This window comes from Homalodisca vitripennis, unplaced genomic scaffold, assembly GCF_021130785.1.
Source record: "Homalodisca vitripennis isolate AUS2020 unplaced genomic scaffold, UT_GWSS_2.1 ScUCBcl_864;HRSCAF=3743, whole genome shotgun sequence".
NCBI lineage: Eukaryota > Metazoa > Arthropoda > Insecta > Hemiptera > Cicadellidae > Homalodisca > Homalodisca vitripennis.
Window position 1 is genome coordinate 1 of NW_025776967.1, and position 16,971 is coordinate 16,971.

At 32.6% G+C, this 16,971-nt stretch overlaps 1 protein-coding gene across 1 annotated transcript; it reads right to left on the reverse strand.

Moving 5' to 3' along the window:
• Positions 1–10,270: 10,270 nt before the first annotated feature.
• Positions 10,271–16,689, reverse strand: LOC124371037 (adrenodoxin-like protein 2, mitochondrial; the record flags this gene model as incomplete). The annotated part of the gene is given in 7 exon segments (XM_046829345.1): positions 10,271–10,639; positions 13,230–13,258; positions 13,260–13,363; positions 16,569–16,584; positions 16,587–16,616; positions 16,619–16,672; positions 16,674–16,689. Coding segments are annotated over 7 exon segments (346 nt in total), but the record flags the coding sequence as incomplete, so codon positions are not given.
• Between the last annotated feature and the right edge of the window lie 282 nt (positions 16,690–16,971).

Below are 16,971 nucleotides of genomic sequence, written 5' to 3' on the forward strand. Positions count from 1 at the left end.
CTCCGGATTTGTCACCAATCGATTATTTCCTATGGGGTCATTTAAAATCCAATGTTTATAGAAGAAAGCCTCATAATTTGGAAGACCTAAGAAACAGGATTATAGAGGAGATTGCTTTGATAACTGAAGAAATGTTAGGCAACTCTGTCGAATCATTTTACACAAGATTGGCTCATTGTCAAACCGTAGAAGGAACACAGTTCGAACAATTGCTTTGACACCAAATGCAGGTAAAACGTTTGTTGTAAGACTTTTCTAACAGCATACATTATTTTTTATTTGTAATAAGAAACCAATAACATAAGTATTTCCATAATTGTACTGTAATAAAAACTGGCAAATTTGTGCTAATAGAACCAGCTTAAAATGAAATTTTTGTTTTATTTAATTGAACATTTAAAAAAATGCTAAAAAATTAGTGTAACACATTTTGTGGCAAGAACCATGTTAAAATTACATTGTTGAACATCAGTAAATTTTCAATACTAAAAATGCTCTATTTTCTGATAGAATAATTCCTTTGAGATGCGGTTTGTGGCATTCAATTCAGTAAGCTATTACCGTTAAAATTATGTATCACAAGGTATAGGCTTCCATTAAGAATATTCACGATACCCTCGGCAGGACGTCCCCCGTTGGTGTGACATAACAAAACATTGTTCCAAAAAGTAGATGCCCAATCTCTATCACGATTGTAAGAGGTTTCAAATTTATATTTAAATTTTTAAAGGATATATTTGGGTGTTTCCAGACATAATATACACCCTGTATATATCTACAATATTGCAGTTTGACAAAACAAAGCTCCCCTACTCTGTGCTGATGACTTGAACATCTAAAAATGAATATTACTCGATAATCACGATGCACATGCTCTCTTCAAGAGGACCTAATAATGATCTTTAGTTCTTTGAAGGGCATCTTGAAACGATCTGTTGTGAAGAGATTCTTGTATATGATTGCGCTCTTCTATTTTACCATTAATTATCTAACATATTGGCATAACTGTAGCGCTTCCCAGTTGGCGATACACTTGGCTATTCCATTATGTGATTCAAATAACAATAAAATATGTTGTTTTTTGTTACTTCCAGACCATCTATATTTTAATTTCTTATTGACCATAGAATTAATTGAAGGAGAGCTTTTTACAGAGATAGGTTTTATGTGGGCTCTCCAGGTACAGGATAGGAATTCCAAGATATTTTATGTAAATGCTTCTTTTTTTTTACTCTCTCCCTGATAGGGTTATTTTTGTTTTTGGTAGTGAAGGTTTTTAGCTGGACTGTTTTCTTTTTGTTAAGAACTAGTTCTATTTGTTGTGCAATACGTACAGCTTTTGTAATTTTAGTAGGGTTAGTAATTTGTAATTTCTTGGATCCTATTATGCCAGGTGTGATAGGTATTGTCGTCTGCATACATTACTATCAAGGCAGGAACCGTGTGATCAGCTTGGAAGGTTTCGTGTATTCAGTAACAACGTACAATATGGGCCCACTAGAACTTCTTTGCGGAAACTCCTTGATGTTAAACTAATGAGTTCATGTTTAATTTTGTTTTATACTTGGTTTTTATTATTTATGGACTGGTATCTCAATAAGCTGTTTCACCTATCATGTAACCATGAAAACCATTTTCTTTCAAAATGTCCCTGTTATGCTTAGGGCTTTCAACCTTTGTTTAGCTCATTAATAACTGAGACAGCTAAAAATCCTTAAATATGCTTGTTACTTTGTTTTTCCCCTTCTTCTAGTTGGTCCAATTATAATGTTTCTGTGAATTATTATCAGAACAAATGGAAGTTTGGCCTTTCCTTTGTAAAAACTGATGTAAAGAGATTTTCAGAACTACTTACTCTATTATTTTTGAAAATATTAAGATAAGGTGTAATTGGACCTATAGGTTAAGCCTGTACTGGTGGTTTCACCATTGTATAGTATTTTGGATACACTTTTTTCACTTTTCAGTAGGTCGCAGAAAATGTCCTTGCTGAAAGTGGATTTATATGTGATAATCTGTCCAGAAAATGTTGTTTATTTGTTATACTTATCATGGTCTTGGTTAGTTTTGTGCATGGGGGGGGCACAAGTGTCCTGAAGAGGTTTTTGGCTTGAGGAAAGTTTATGGTATTTTTTATATTTGCCACATATCTGTTGGGTTTTTGGTTTGAACTATAGAAATTCAAAAATTTGTTGGGAAAAAATGTTTCCATTGTTTCATGAGGATTAAGAGTAATGTCCCGCTGGTCGCTGAATTATTCATAATGTTAATTCTTTACAAAAAATTGTGTTTATTTCTACAAATCTCCTTATCTTTGATCAGGTTTAATAAAAAAACTTCTTTAATTTCATTATTCTATTAAATTCTACTTTACTAAATAATATGTTGTCAGGTATCAGAACGCTGCAAGAATTTGTCCTCATATAAATGCATTTCAAATCAAACTCGATGTATAGGACCAAGCAGGTACAAACTCACCCAACCCACAAGATCTCACTGACTATGCTAACATTCTCAGTCAGGAAGAAGGAGAACATGTGGGCCAAGGACTATTGAGGAGTCAAGCGTCGTCCGTTTTTTCCACAAGTTGATTGAGAACGCAATAAGCGACTGACTGAAGGCTGTTATCTTCATCTGTCCGAACGCTGAGCGTTCCTTGATGGAAAACAACACCTCCACCTAACAACGCGTGGGGTCTCTGTGGTGACGGTCCCAAAGACGACGTAATGAGGACATTATGGTTTTGCAACTAAAGGGTCCTACCAGCTGTTCACTGTGCAATGTGCTGCACATGGGTCATGTAGGTCATTCGTCCATTGTAACCGTAAATACTGTTAAGAGTTAAAGCGGCTGTATCCTGAGCTGAATCAATAAGTAGCTGCTACATAAAAACAGCAAGCACATGGAAAAGCGTCGGCCACACTCAACATGCTCAATGGTAATAGAACTTAAGGGTAACACCAAACGTCCAAATGATCAAAGATGGCCTTTTTTTAAAGTTAACTTTTTTTCAATTACTTTTCTTTCATAGCAAGAGACCGATCCCACCTTTTAAGCCTTAATCTGTCCGTCCTCCATGGGCCACTGAGCTTGTGCGAGATTTCCCCCTTTTAGTCAACACAGAACTAACGGGGACAGAGTCTATTACAGTAACGAGGAGTTGATGGTAACTGATAACAATGTGCAACCGGTTTACAGGACAGGCCTTTTGAACCTGGTCGCTATTTTCTAACTCATAACCCAAAGTCCAACGACTTAGAGTCCGCTCTCGGCCCATCGGCAACCTCCCAAAGTTTCAGTAACGGATTTACAGTTCGGGAGACTTGTCAGTCTTTAGATTTTATGTAACCAACATTAAGGTGCCCATTTACTTTGAACATTCAAATTTGAGGATTCTTTGGCTACAAGGAGATTACATCAATCAAAATCCGCTATTTGGTGATGTTGTTTTTTTCTTTCTAATATGCTGATATAAACTCAAGAACTACCAAGCTTCTGGGGATTTATTTTTTCCCCAATCATTTAAGAAATGCTCTGAGGTAAAAGCGCTGTCTAGTTTAGAGTACGCATTGACACCCCTATTGGAGGTTTTAAAAAACCAAGTTGATCTGCCTTAATTAATCAACATTTTCTTGTTAGTAAGACACTCATTAAAATGTACTGATTTGTTTATATTATGGATTTGTTGTTCATGGAGTGATGGGATAAAGATGCTGTTTTACGTTGTTAATGTTGGGGCTACGACAATGTGTTTTTTTAGATTAAAAGACAGTGATTTTTGTTTACTTTATATTTTCTTGAAAACTAGTTAGCTCTTTTAGTTAGTTTTCAAAACTGTATCTCCTGAGACATTTTAAAATGTTGTTCTAGTTCTTCCCGGTGATGTATGCCCTGATATCTCGCAAGACCGAGGCTTGTTACCGAGGTGTGCTGTGTGAGGTGGTGACCAATGTCTGCCCCGGCTCCAGAGCCTCTGTCCACACAATACTCTCGGACTACGACAGTGGGATGATGAAAGCTGCTGCTTTTACCTGGCCCCATGCCACTGTTGTTGGATGCTTCTTCCACTTTGTCCAAGTAAGTTCCCTGTTCAATGTTTGAGAAATCTTGAAAACTCATGTATGGTGACGAGATGGAGACAATAATTGTAGTGGGAGGTGTTAGGTTGTTTAAGCATCTTCTTATTGATAGCATGAAGGTACAATGGAATATGTCGCTGGCTTTTTACTTTGTTCATAACATTTCATATATAAAATGTGTACTATAGAATGCTGTCATGATATTAGGGTCAAATCTTATAAAAAATATAATGATAACATAAAAAATAGTATAAAATTAAATTAATCTTCAAAAAATTGTTTGAGGACTACTTTTGTTTTTGTTGAGTGTGAAAAATGTTATCAAAGTTATAATTTAAGTCAAAAATAAAATTAATGGTAGCTTTATCCATGATACATGACAACTTAATGCCGGTCTGTAAGCTAACTACAAATATTGATCAAAGAAATTATTCTAGTATGTAAATTATAAATATAAAATCTGCCTTACTGCTGTGAGAAATTATTTTTTAAATAGCAATATTTAAATATGTGTTGAATTTTGTAGGCGGTGTACCATAAGCACATAAGTGAGAACATGACGGAGCTGACGAAGCACAGCGTCAGTGCACGAACTGTACTGCGGATGTTGATGGCACTGGTGCTGCTGCCGGCCCATCTCATGGGTGAGGGGTTAGACCTAGTGTGGCAGTATACAGTGCTCCACGAAACTCCAGTCACAGTTCCGCCCACTATTCGAGTACATGCGTGCTTTTTGGCTCACGGCGGTTTAGGGCCGGACACTTGCTCTGTGTACAATCAGTTGCACGCACCACCAACGCTCTTGAGGCTTTCTACTTCCAGCTCCAGAGGATAGAGAGGCGAGCCTTTCCATCTGGGAGTTTACAGGTGAGTCTGCAACTGGTGGTCTGAGATTTAAGGTGTTGCTTTGAGACTAAATTCCTAAATATATTTCCGTATGTGAGCCTTGACCAACAGTGGCAATCAACAGTCCGATAGGGAAACTTGATTGAAGTTGTTGGTAAATAGCAATATGCACTTATAAGTTCTTTAAAGCAAGAAATATCATCATAATCATAACACCATTAGAAATATCAGTTTCCATTGTCTTTGATAATGTTCCAAATCACCATCAAAAGAAAACAAAAGGCATTGACTGACATTTGAGGCTACACAACTTTCTTGCCAACAATTGTATCCAATTAAGGAAGTTGTATTAAGAGAAAATAAAAAGATGAAGAGTGTAATAATTACATTAAAAATCAAAACGACAGGTTGCTATGTAGTGTGTGAAGGAGACATCAATACACAGCAATCTTGACAAGTACAGACTAAAGTTGTAAGAGTGAAAAAAAGTTGAGTGGTTTAAAATATAATTTAAGTATTCAATTTAAGAAACCAATTCATTTAGTGTGGAAAATGGCATAATCTTAACTTATGTCATAGTGAACAGTTGGATTGTTATTTTTCAGGCCAGAACTAGCAGCCACCTGCGATTCTGGAATTTAACTCAATGATTTAATCTTTAAGGCTATATTACACCTTAACATATCATGTATTAATGAAAAGACAAAATTGTGACCTTTCATTTCATATTATATAAAACATAACTGACCGTTTTCAAAAAATTAGAATAAAACTTGTTTTATTTTTACATATGGTATACAACATTTTTTAGTAATGTTATTTGTACGAAACAAAAGCCTATCATGATTAATATTGTTTGATTACCTTCGTTAATTCTTATCGGTCAGCAGTTATGATACAACTGTTTTAAAAGCAACCATTTTTTAGATTGTTGCATGAACTGAAGCAAAAATTCTTCAGTTGGTTTTTTTGTTTAATGCATGTGTTGATTATAATATCACTTTATTTTACTACAACGCGTAATTTAAAGTATCACATTAGTTTAATATATACATAGTTTACATTTTATGTAAATTATAGTTTGTTTTTTCCTGTAACATGTTGTTTAATGTTAGAGGAATTTACTATAAGTGTGAGGGCAATGTTAGGAATAAAAAACATTTTCTGCACTCCTCCCTTTCATTGACAGTAAATTCAAATTTTGAATGAAAAAGTAAAGCTTGCAAAATATTTAGTTTTATATGTACAGAAGCCAAAGGGGCCCAATAATCTTTGAAGTTTTTCTTAAATTCTGGTTACCTAACTGATCTCTGATACCTAGACTGTTGTTTTTCAATCTACAAAAAAAAAATGGATTTTCTTCAGGGGGCCTACAAATGATCCAACGCGACGCAGCTGCAGATGTGTCACGGCTAAACAGTGGCTCAACGGTGAAGTGCACACGCAAGAAGCGACAGGCCTTGCAGGACAAACAGATCCGCAAGGCATGGGCCATGCTGGAAGGAGACCAGGTATTTCACTCATGGAAGTTCTGACGGAGCTGGCACATGCTGTCATGGGACTAGAGGAGAGACTACGAAGTGAGTCCCTGTCTGCAGTTCATGGCAGTCCTGAAACCTTACCTTCGTCTCAGCAGGAGTTACCATGTAAGTAGTAGCAATATTTAGAAAACTTACACTTTCAAACGTTTTCCAGATAGTAATACATTTTCTAAAAAACATTTCTTTCTCATTAAATTTGCAAAGTATGTTACTAATAAAGATAAAACTGACAGTATTATTTTTCAAAAGTGCTGAATTTAGTGTTTCAAAGGAGAGAAATAAAGAAATTTAATGGTTGCTTGCATATTAATTTGCAATTTAAAAAATTCAAAACAAACGTAATCGAACATATTATGTATATTTTTTGTAATTTTACATAATTTTTCATAAAAAATTACAAAGAACTAAATTTAGGGAAAATCTGACGTAGGCATTAATGCATGTTTTTTTTGTTTTTAGATACCGGTACACTACTCAACACAGATTCGGGTCATGGGGGAACAGACAAATAGAAATGTGACACAGGCATATTTTCGTGCCTTTTTTGTTCTCTTAGGACAAGAAGCTGAGAAACCTCTCATTGCACTTAGTCCTGAAAGGTCCTTTGCACTTACTTCCAGGGTGACAGGATATTCAGGATGGGTAAGGTATTGGACCACCTCCTGTCGAGATCCCCTTAGGAGGAATGGTGAACACTCAGTCATGTCACCTTGGAAGAAGGGGAGACCAGCTCTGGTCCAGGCTCTCCAACCAAAGTGGGCAGGGGACAATGCAATACTAAGTAAGGGAGTTCCACTCACTCCAACAGTCATCCTCCGCAGTAGACTGGACCTAGTCAATGCACCCTTCCATCCCAGTATCTCAACATTTGCGGTAAGTGATGTGCAGCCCCTGGACACGGTTGCTCAGACACATAAGTGATACATCGGTTTTTCCAGTACACAGTGTAGGCTCCACTGTAAAGTTTTAACCGGCTTAGAAGTTGACTTTTCATCCTAGGTAATCTGGATTAGTTTGTCCCACCCAATAAATTATTTCTAACAGTGCCAATGGCTACTTGATATGTACTAGAGTGAAAGGAAAATATAGTAGTGATTACAAATATATGAGAATGTATTAAAACTTGGGCTGCTATTTCCATAAAGGAATATAAGTATTCTTTGTAAGAATGGAATATACTTAGCCAATTTAGTATTTAAGGTAAATTTGGAGAATAATTGTGATAAAACGTGATATGGTAATAAAATATTTTATACATGTTAAATTTTATAACAGTTTTTTACTGGTTTATATTACAGAGCCATTTATATTATATTTAGTAATAAATTGTAAATATGAAATACACATTATTTTTTAAATATACGAGGAAATTTATTTTATAAAACTGTTTACCTAGCTATTAATATGTAATTGATTTCATTATATTCAGTTAAACTTCTCATTTATTCAACTTTTACAAGCTACATTTTATTAGCTACAATGAATTAACTGTTTATTCGTGTATATAAATACAGTTAAAAACTTTAATCCATTGACGAATTATTTATTTCAGGCCTCTGCAAGACCGGTAGCAGCAATTAAATTGGGTAAAAGTGTAAAACTTAGATTAAAGCTTTCTAAAACAAAAATCCATAAAAGATAGAGCAGATACATTTTTTACCACTGTCTTTACAATATACTAAATGTTATACAGGTGGTGCAAAAAGAACACATGGATTTGAGTAGGGTAGTATCACTGGACAGGAGCTGTCAGTGACCGCCTCCATTTTGTAGGATATAGCTTTAAGTAGCAACGGCGCAGTGGACCGTGCAACATGGATTATGATCAACAAAGAATTTGTTTTAGTGAATGTTTGAGGTCGTTACAAATAAAAATGCTGTTTTAATGTGATGAATCTCACTCCATTTGAATAGATCTGTAAACAAGCAGAATTGGCCACTTTTGTGTAGCTAACAACCCACAAGAAATTCATAAAAAACCACAGCAACCTTAAAATTACAGTGTCGGTCTGGGGTCTAAAAAATTGGTATCGCTGGACCTTATTTTGTTGGGGAGTGGTGCAATAGTCACAGTTAATTCTCAAACATTATGTGAAAATGCTACACATATTTCTGCAGCCAAAACCTAAGGCCTTGAGAATCAATACAGCATAAATATGGTTTAAAATTATTTGGTTAACAGGATGGAGCTGTAGCACGTACGAGTAATTCATTTATGGAAGTTGTTGAAAAATGCTCACTGATCACGACATTGGCTTTCCTGCATACACGCCAGAATCTATCACCTTGCGACTTCTTCTTATGGAGTCACTTGAAATTTCTAAGGTTACTGTCGTAAACCTCATTCACACGAACAATTAAAGGCTGCAATATACGAAGAAATTGCTGTTTTATTTATAAGAAATTTTATGGAAAAAACTTATGTGGAGAGACCTTAAATGTAATATATAAGGACACCATTTTTCCTGTGTTATTTTAACAAAATAGTTGGTCAATGTCAGATGTTCAATTATGTAAACTTTCATATTGTCAAACTTCATTATACACCCAATAGGGTTTTTGAATGGGCTTTATTTTTTCCTGTTTTTGCAAGGGAAAACTACGATTAAAGAAGCGCTGATAAATGTTCATAAAACTATTATATTTGTGTAAGGTAAATTATAGGCCTTATGCAAATTAATTAATATTTATGTAATCTTTCTTAGTTTTCATCATTAACATTCCTATTGTGGTTTTTTATTTTTCCTGGGGTGATTTTTATGCCAATTACACCATACAATCATAAAATGAGCATCTACAGTACCATTATCATTCACTTCCATGTTAGCGACAAAATTTATTAATGCATGTTTCAGACAGTTTATTTTATGATTATGGCAAATGGAATTACTTTTGCTTTCGTTTGCTAGAATGGAACTCTGTTTACATTATTATATATGAGCTTCCAGCTATCATTTTGAACAAACAGTTATTTAGTTTTTGAAAGAAATATCCTCAATTTCTGCAATTAGATGACCCGTTCAGAGTAGAGACAATGTAACTGGTTTGAAAGAGACATTCAATGATTTTTACTTCTGATAAGAATCAGGCCAAATGTATAATTTTGATATTTCACACATATTTACTATTAGCTTTTTAAAGATTTTTGAGAAATATAATTATGGATTTCTTAAACACGAAGCTTTTCCGGGCTAAATCTGTGTTTGCTAATCAGAAAATATAAGGTTTTGTATCTTATAAGATTTCAACCAAATTGATTTTCCAACCCAAGACTTTCAGATGTATAAATAATATTAAGTGAGCTAATGATGGTTAATTTATATTTTGATTGATGGTTTTGAGGTTACTTTAAAATTATAATTCTGGAAAAATGGTGCATAGTTGTAAATTAACACTAATATGTCAAATATATATATATATATATCCTTCTTGAAAACGAAATTCGTCGAAGTATTAAAGGATTGCACAGTCTTTTTCTTTTATTGTTGTAAGAAGCCTCTGCGCATTTTTTATTCATACAGTGTATAATAAATTTTTTAATTCTTGTTGGCTCAATAATAGGGCGTTATAAAAAATATTTTATGGTAATAACTTGCATCTTTTTCATAACAAAAAAGATGGTATTTAACATTCAAAACGTTAAATAACAAGAAGATGAAGCTTAGTAAACAGAAAGAAATTTATAAGTCCAGCTTTTACTGGGACATTAGTTAAAACACAGTATATTTATAAAATATATATATTTATATTACTACAAACAGAATGTGATTTTTAACAGAATTTGTTCCTTACCTACTAAGTATAACATTATTTAAATAAATCTTACAATAAAAACTGTTTATAAATTCTGAAACTTAAAAACTTAAATTTCTCTAAACAAATTATAACAATCGTCTTTGGATTTTTTTTAAGTACATATTTAAGAAATTCCAAAAACTTAACTTGGTTTGAGAATACATTGTAAATATTACCCTGCTTCTTGGTAATTTCAAATAATCTCACTTTTAATGCGTACATACTGTGCATCTCACACCACCGTATTTGGTTTAGTCATAGATTAGAACCTGTAAAAGCTGTCATTGACTGGCTCTTGCGTCATTGACTGTCGCCGGAAGTGTCACCTCTGTACCATCCAAGTCCTTTGATAATCTGATCTGACAGCCAAGTCTGGACCTGAGGGAATATTTGGGTAAAAAATATGTTCTTACTATTATAAATATAAGACAATCAAGGAACAATATGATGAAAGGGGAAGGGTGGGAGGGAACTGAGGAGAAAGATAGAAGGGATGTAGTCCTAGTTTATACAATAGTAAATATTATATACATCAAAGCAAAATTTAAAAAAAAGAAAGTAATATTGAGCAATAAGTACTACAAAGATTGTTAGTAAGATTCCTTCACTACAACATTCAGGGTGTAAAAATAAATTTTCCAAACTGGAGTTGTTTTTAAACAAATTGCACTTTTGCTGTTCAAGTGATACGTCTCAATGAGCACAACATTAATAGACCTAACCAAAACTATCTAAACAAAAAAAATAGTTTTAAATTAGCTGATGGATTTTTTATGGATGATTCTAAAGGAGGGTCTTGTATTCTACCCAAAACTAATTTAGATATAATTCATAGATCTGATCTTTCCATCTTAAATGAACAATTTGTTTTTGAGGAATCCTTTATTGAAATCAAACCATTTAAATTGTGTACTTGGTTCATAATGGGAACTAAGTAAATTGTCATTGAGAAAATCTTTTTGCTTTGTATGAACGAATCTTTACCTTTAAAAATTGTCAAGTCAGATAAAGCTAAAAATTGAATAACAAAGATTAAAGGATTCCTCATAAAGGAAAACATCAATTTCATATATTATTAGCAAAACAAGTCAAGATTTAATTATTTATATTTAAATTTATAAAGTATGTAAAGAATATTATTAAAAAGGTGTAGCTAAAGCTCATAAAATTATGGCAAATCAAGTTATGTATTCTAATGCAAAAAATAAATGGAAAGCTACATGGGCCAATGTTTAAAAGAGAGCTTGATGTTCAGAGTAAATAAGGATGACAAATTGTTATTAGTGACCTCAAAAACTTGTTGAACTTTTAATTTTTACTGTCATTAATAATTTATCAATTGACTTTCCAAATACGAATTTCATTTTATTTTCTAGTAATACTAGACAACTAGTATGGAAGAATAAATCGTAAGAACCCTAAAAAAATTATTAATGGTAGACTGTTATTAAATCAAACCAAATCAATGTAATTCATTTAATTACAATAATTAAATTTATTAATATTAATACAATTTATTAAATAATAATAATGTCTTGAAATGTAACATGTTTAGCCTAGTTGATTAACATACGTTTTTATGAGTTGAACATATAAAAAAAGCAAACTGGAAATTTCATATTAAATAATTAGTAAAACTAAACTAAGCTCTTTTAGTCTTGCAATGAAAATATTAGCAGATTCAGTATCTATATTATCTACATGGAAAATTGTATACTTTACCTATAAACAATTGATTCTGATATATGATATTGTACTTTGGGATCCATCTCCTAAATTTGAAAAAGTATTTATAGCCCAAAAGGCTGTTCAAGAGCAATTGGTTAGTACAAACTAGAGAGATCTGCTGACCGCTATTTAAAAAATCTCAAATAATCACATTACCATTATATATATATTTTAAATTCTTTAACTTATTTCATAAAATCCAAACACCTTTGACTAATACAAAAATCAGCACAATCTATTTTGTTTTTGTGATTTTTTTTACCTTTATAGTAAAAAGAGCTTAAAATTAATAATTTTCGGAAGGGTATTAAAAAACTCTTCAGAAAAAAAGCTTATTACAGTATACATGAAATGTTGAAAGATAGTTTTTCAAACTATAAATAAAACAGTAACTAATCAATTTAAAATATTTAAACATCCCAACCCATGCAATGATTCATTGTTACACCATATTATCCTTTTCAGGCTTTGTAATATAAAGATGAATTTTATCTTAGTTATACTTTTAGAAACTTCACCATCCAACTATTTGTATTACTTGTGTAACTTTTCAATGACAATGTGCAATCGATACTTTGAATCGATCCAAACGATTAGAGAAAATAATATCAAATCACTTTTATAATGTATTATTTAGCAAATTTGATATATTAAACAGAGACACAGGTAAGTAAGTGCATCCATAGAGGGTAGTTGACATATAACATGAGATTCAAATATGATGCGAGAAAAGGGTTTGGAAGAGGCAGAATAAAGTAATAAGGTTCAAATAAAATTGATTAAATTTTAAACACTAGATAAGATAACAGGAATTGCAAGATGGTAGATGCAAAGCTGAAGACAAAGAGACAGATGAGGGAAATATTTTGTATTGAAATTTCATTTTTAAATAGTGCTAGTGTTCTAGATTACAATATGATATATTGTATTCTTTATAATTATATTTTGAAAACAAGGATGTACTAAACATTAGTTTTTTATAATGTTTGCTCATGATAGTATAATCCTAATTGACGATCTGATCATATGTATTTTAATAATTGGTAAGAAAATTTTCTACCTAAAGAAAATTCATAATAAAATGCTAAAAAATCATTAATATATAATATTAATTATATAACATTAATATCATAAATGTTTTATTTTGCTAAAAAAACATTCTGCTTTTAGATCACACCTTTAAACATACTGTAGATTGCTGGATTATTCACATTTTAGAATTTCAAATACATTCACTTACGTATCAGTTACCCCAAATGCCAGGTCGAGGCATATCGTTCTCCTCAGTATTAGGTGGATTGGGTATTTTGTCGAAAACATCCTGCTTGAGGATACAGTGACACGTCGAACAAGTCAGGGTTCCTTCACATGCACCTTCAACAGGTAAACATATATTTTAGCTTTAGTTAGAGAAAGTGATTGATAAAAATAAATCATATATATAAATATATGCACAAGCAGTTATCTACGGCTTATGAGTGTATTATATTTCCAATGCTAATGTTGAGTTTGGCCTTCTTCCCGCGATCAAGAAAATATGTTAAACAGTGTATACTAGCTGTTACCCGCGGCTTCACACACAATCTTTAGAAAAGTCCTTATATTACTTAGTAAAAGCAATTATGCGCGATTAGCCGTGGGTAACAGCTAGTTCGTCAGTACATTCGTAGTATTTTATAACGAAAACTCTTGATTTTCAATAAAATACCAATTACAACCAGATACCCAGTTACCCACGGCTTCGCACACAATTTCCTGCAGAAAAATTGGGACATAGGAGGCTATTTCTTTTGAACGTCCTTTTGTTACCCTTCTGAGATAAATAGTCACTGAAAGATACTCCAAGCTCATGAACTATTTAAAGATTTAAATTTTAAAACAGTCTCAATATGCACTTGTGAAATAACTGGAATTTTTCTCTAATATTCTATGATTTTTGTATACAATTGAACTATATTAGCCCAGCGTGGACAGGAGTCAAAAGTCGAATTCATTTGCACACATACGATGTCTAATAAAATGATGGCGCTCAAATGTAATTTTGAAAACGAAAATAGGGCCATAATATTAGGTACATATTATTACAGTCTAATGTATTATGAGCTTCGCATATGTTACAAACGCAAATTGCGTATGGTTTTTAATTTTAGGCTTATTGCGCCGGTGTATCCAGCTTCTGGATCGAAATTATTTTATACTCATATATACGCCTACCCTCACTGATGCCATTATTGAAGCTTGCTTATGTTGTCTATCGATCGATGAGAATATGGTATGCACCGGAGTTGCAAGGTAGGTTTTATAACATTCTTTATATATGTAGCCAAACATATGATAGTAATTCTTGATATCTGCATTGCTCTTCTGATCAAGCAACGAGCATCGGTTTATATTAGAAAACATATTGCAGTTAAAGGTGAATTTTTTATACGTAAGATTTTGAATTGATATTATCTGGATAGTTTAAAAAGTCTATGCTTAATACAGTCGATTGCTAGAAACAGTTGAAAACAAAATTTGCTGATTCTCTAAAGCTTACTTTATAGCTTTACAAACTATAAATAGTAAAGAAATTTAAAATTCAGTAATTAAATTATTATAAACATATTTGCTTGTCGCATTATATATTGATTTTACCAAAGAACAAGCTGATTAAATTTGTCCATAGGCGCTCTTTCACTTAATAACATATGTTTGCTGCAATGTCCATTTTCTTACGGGCTAATTTCCCCCCGCCCCCATAACTTTTTTTAGAGACCAGTGGGGCGGAATCCTGAATCGGGAAACTGGGAAATTAAAAATGTATTCCTCATGTACCTATCTCCCCAGTCCTTAGTCTACCTCCCTAACCAATTTTCAGCCAAAATCGGTTCAGCCCGTTCTTGTAGTTATAAATAGTGTAAACTAACACGGACTTTCCTCTTTTATATAATATAGATTTTATGGTAATTGTAACTTCACTTTGATGTCTTTTTATATTTGCGGTTTCTGTGTCAATTTGACTGAGTCTTGCCTCTTTTACTGATCAAGAAAAATGTCTTATTACATACACAGCTCTGAGGACCCTACATTTGTCAAAAGACAAGTAATTTAGGTTTCTTAACAGTCTTTTAAAAGTGAAGGTTAGACAGCATTGTATCATATCTGCACTGCTAGGCAGTTTACCAGCTTCCTTAGCACCGCACAGTTTAGTAGGAGGTTGACACATGTATGTCCATTGCTGGTTGCAAGTGAATTATTATTTCAGACGCCAATGTTGAATTTGTCTTGTTGCCACGGTCCAGAAAATACGTCAAAAAGAGTTTATTTTTATGGACCATTCTAATTTACTCTTGTTAGATAATAACATTATTTGATAAAAAATGTAGAGCTAAAAGTATATTAACTATAACACTCTCGCATTTGATTCTTTATTCATGGAAAAATATAGCTAATATTTTAGAACATTTTGAGCTGGAATTAGTTCAAAAGGCACAGTGAACTTTCATCTAGTAGTCTTGCCGACTGCTTCAAAGAGTGTTCAGTGTCAATTTCTGGCACTATCTTGTGTTTTGGGGAAATTTTGTAAGGATAGATAAGTAATTTACTTTAACCGCAGGAAAATCTACAATCAGTTAAAATAAAATTTGTATATCACTATAAATGTAAACTAAGTTGAAAATAGTAAATAATGGATATAGTTGAATTACATGTTAGAATTAACCTTGTAATTAATTAACTTTAGAGATGTAAACTCCCAAGGTGGGATTTGGTCGCTACTTTAAAGACCAATGGTGTGTAGCACGGAGGGGGGGGGGGGATTTTCCAAATAAGAAAAGGTCCTCCTTTATTCATCCCAGGGACCCTAAGAATGTCCATGGTCAAATCTTCAGCGCAATCGGTTGAATAGTTTATGTGTGGGAAAGCAAAACAAACAAAAGGCATTTTCTCATTTATTATATTATTAGGATTAGTTTATATAGATACAAGTTTTGAGTTATTGTAACCAAAAAAATATCATCAATATGTAAGGTATGACAAAAAATCAAGGTTTATTTTTAAAACCCACAATAATTTAAGTAACGTTTAATTAAATAATGAAAATTACTCCATGATGGTCATTACTGCTCATATTTATAAATTGAATTATGGACATTTTAAAATTTTTTGTAGGCAGAGGTGTCCTCGCGAACCATCACAAAAAATTATAAAAAATACTCTTTATTATAAAGTGGTCTAAACACTAAAGCTTTAAGTTCAAAACCTGAAATTTATTTTAAAGAAAAATATACATAATTAACTTAGCGTCTTCAAATAGTGTTGCGGTATTTAATATATGTCACTATCTCATAATTGCAGTTTATATTGTGCAAGCCACTTTGAAAATTTTTAGTTTCTAAAATTTAATTTGTAACTGCTTTAAATTAGTAAATCTAAACCATTCTTGAATCCAAATGAAGACAACAAAACTATTTTCATTACAATCTGTCCAAACGTTTTAGGAGTGTGTTTCAGTGAACACACACGGCACAACAAGGAATAGTAATATTATATAAAGATATAATTGTCATTAATCATGTTCTGTGCAAATGGTTCTTACCAAATCCATCGAAGGTTTACCCAACTCATTATTGTCAACTAAATCCAAAAAAGACTCTCTCCTTCTTTGCCTTTGGTTGTTATGCTGTCTCCATTTGCTTGAATGATACGTTATTGTATATCTGCAATTAATAAAATGCAAATTATAAAATTAAATACAATAGTTAAAAGTTCGCAAATAAAGGTCACGGAAAGTGATTATTGACACATCAAAATATACAACCTCGCATTCGCTTGGTAGCCAAGTGTTAACATTGTATACTCTAGCTCAGTTAGTATTAATATAACTCAATCAGCACCCAGAGATCACAAGTAACAGTATATTAGTGACACTCTCCAATCATACAACCTCTGCATCGTCTTAGTAGCCAAAGTGTTAAACATAGTATACTGATAGCTAGTAG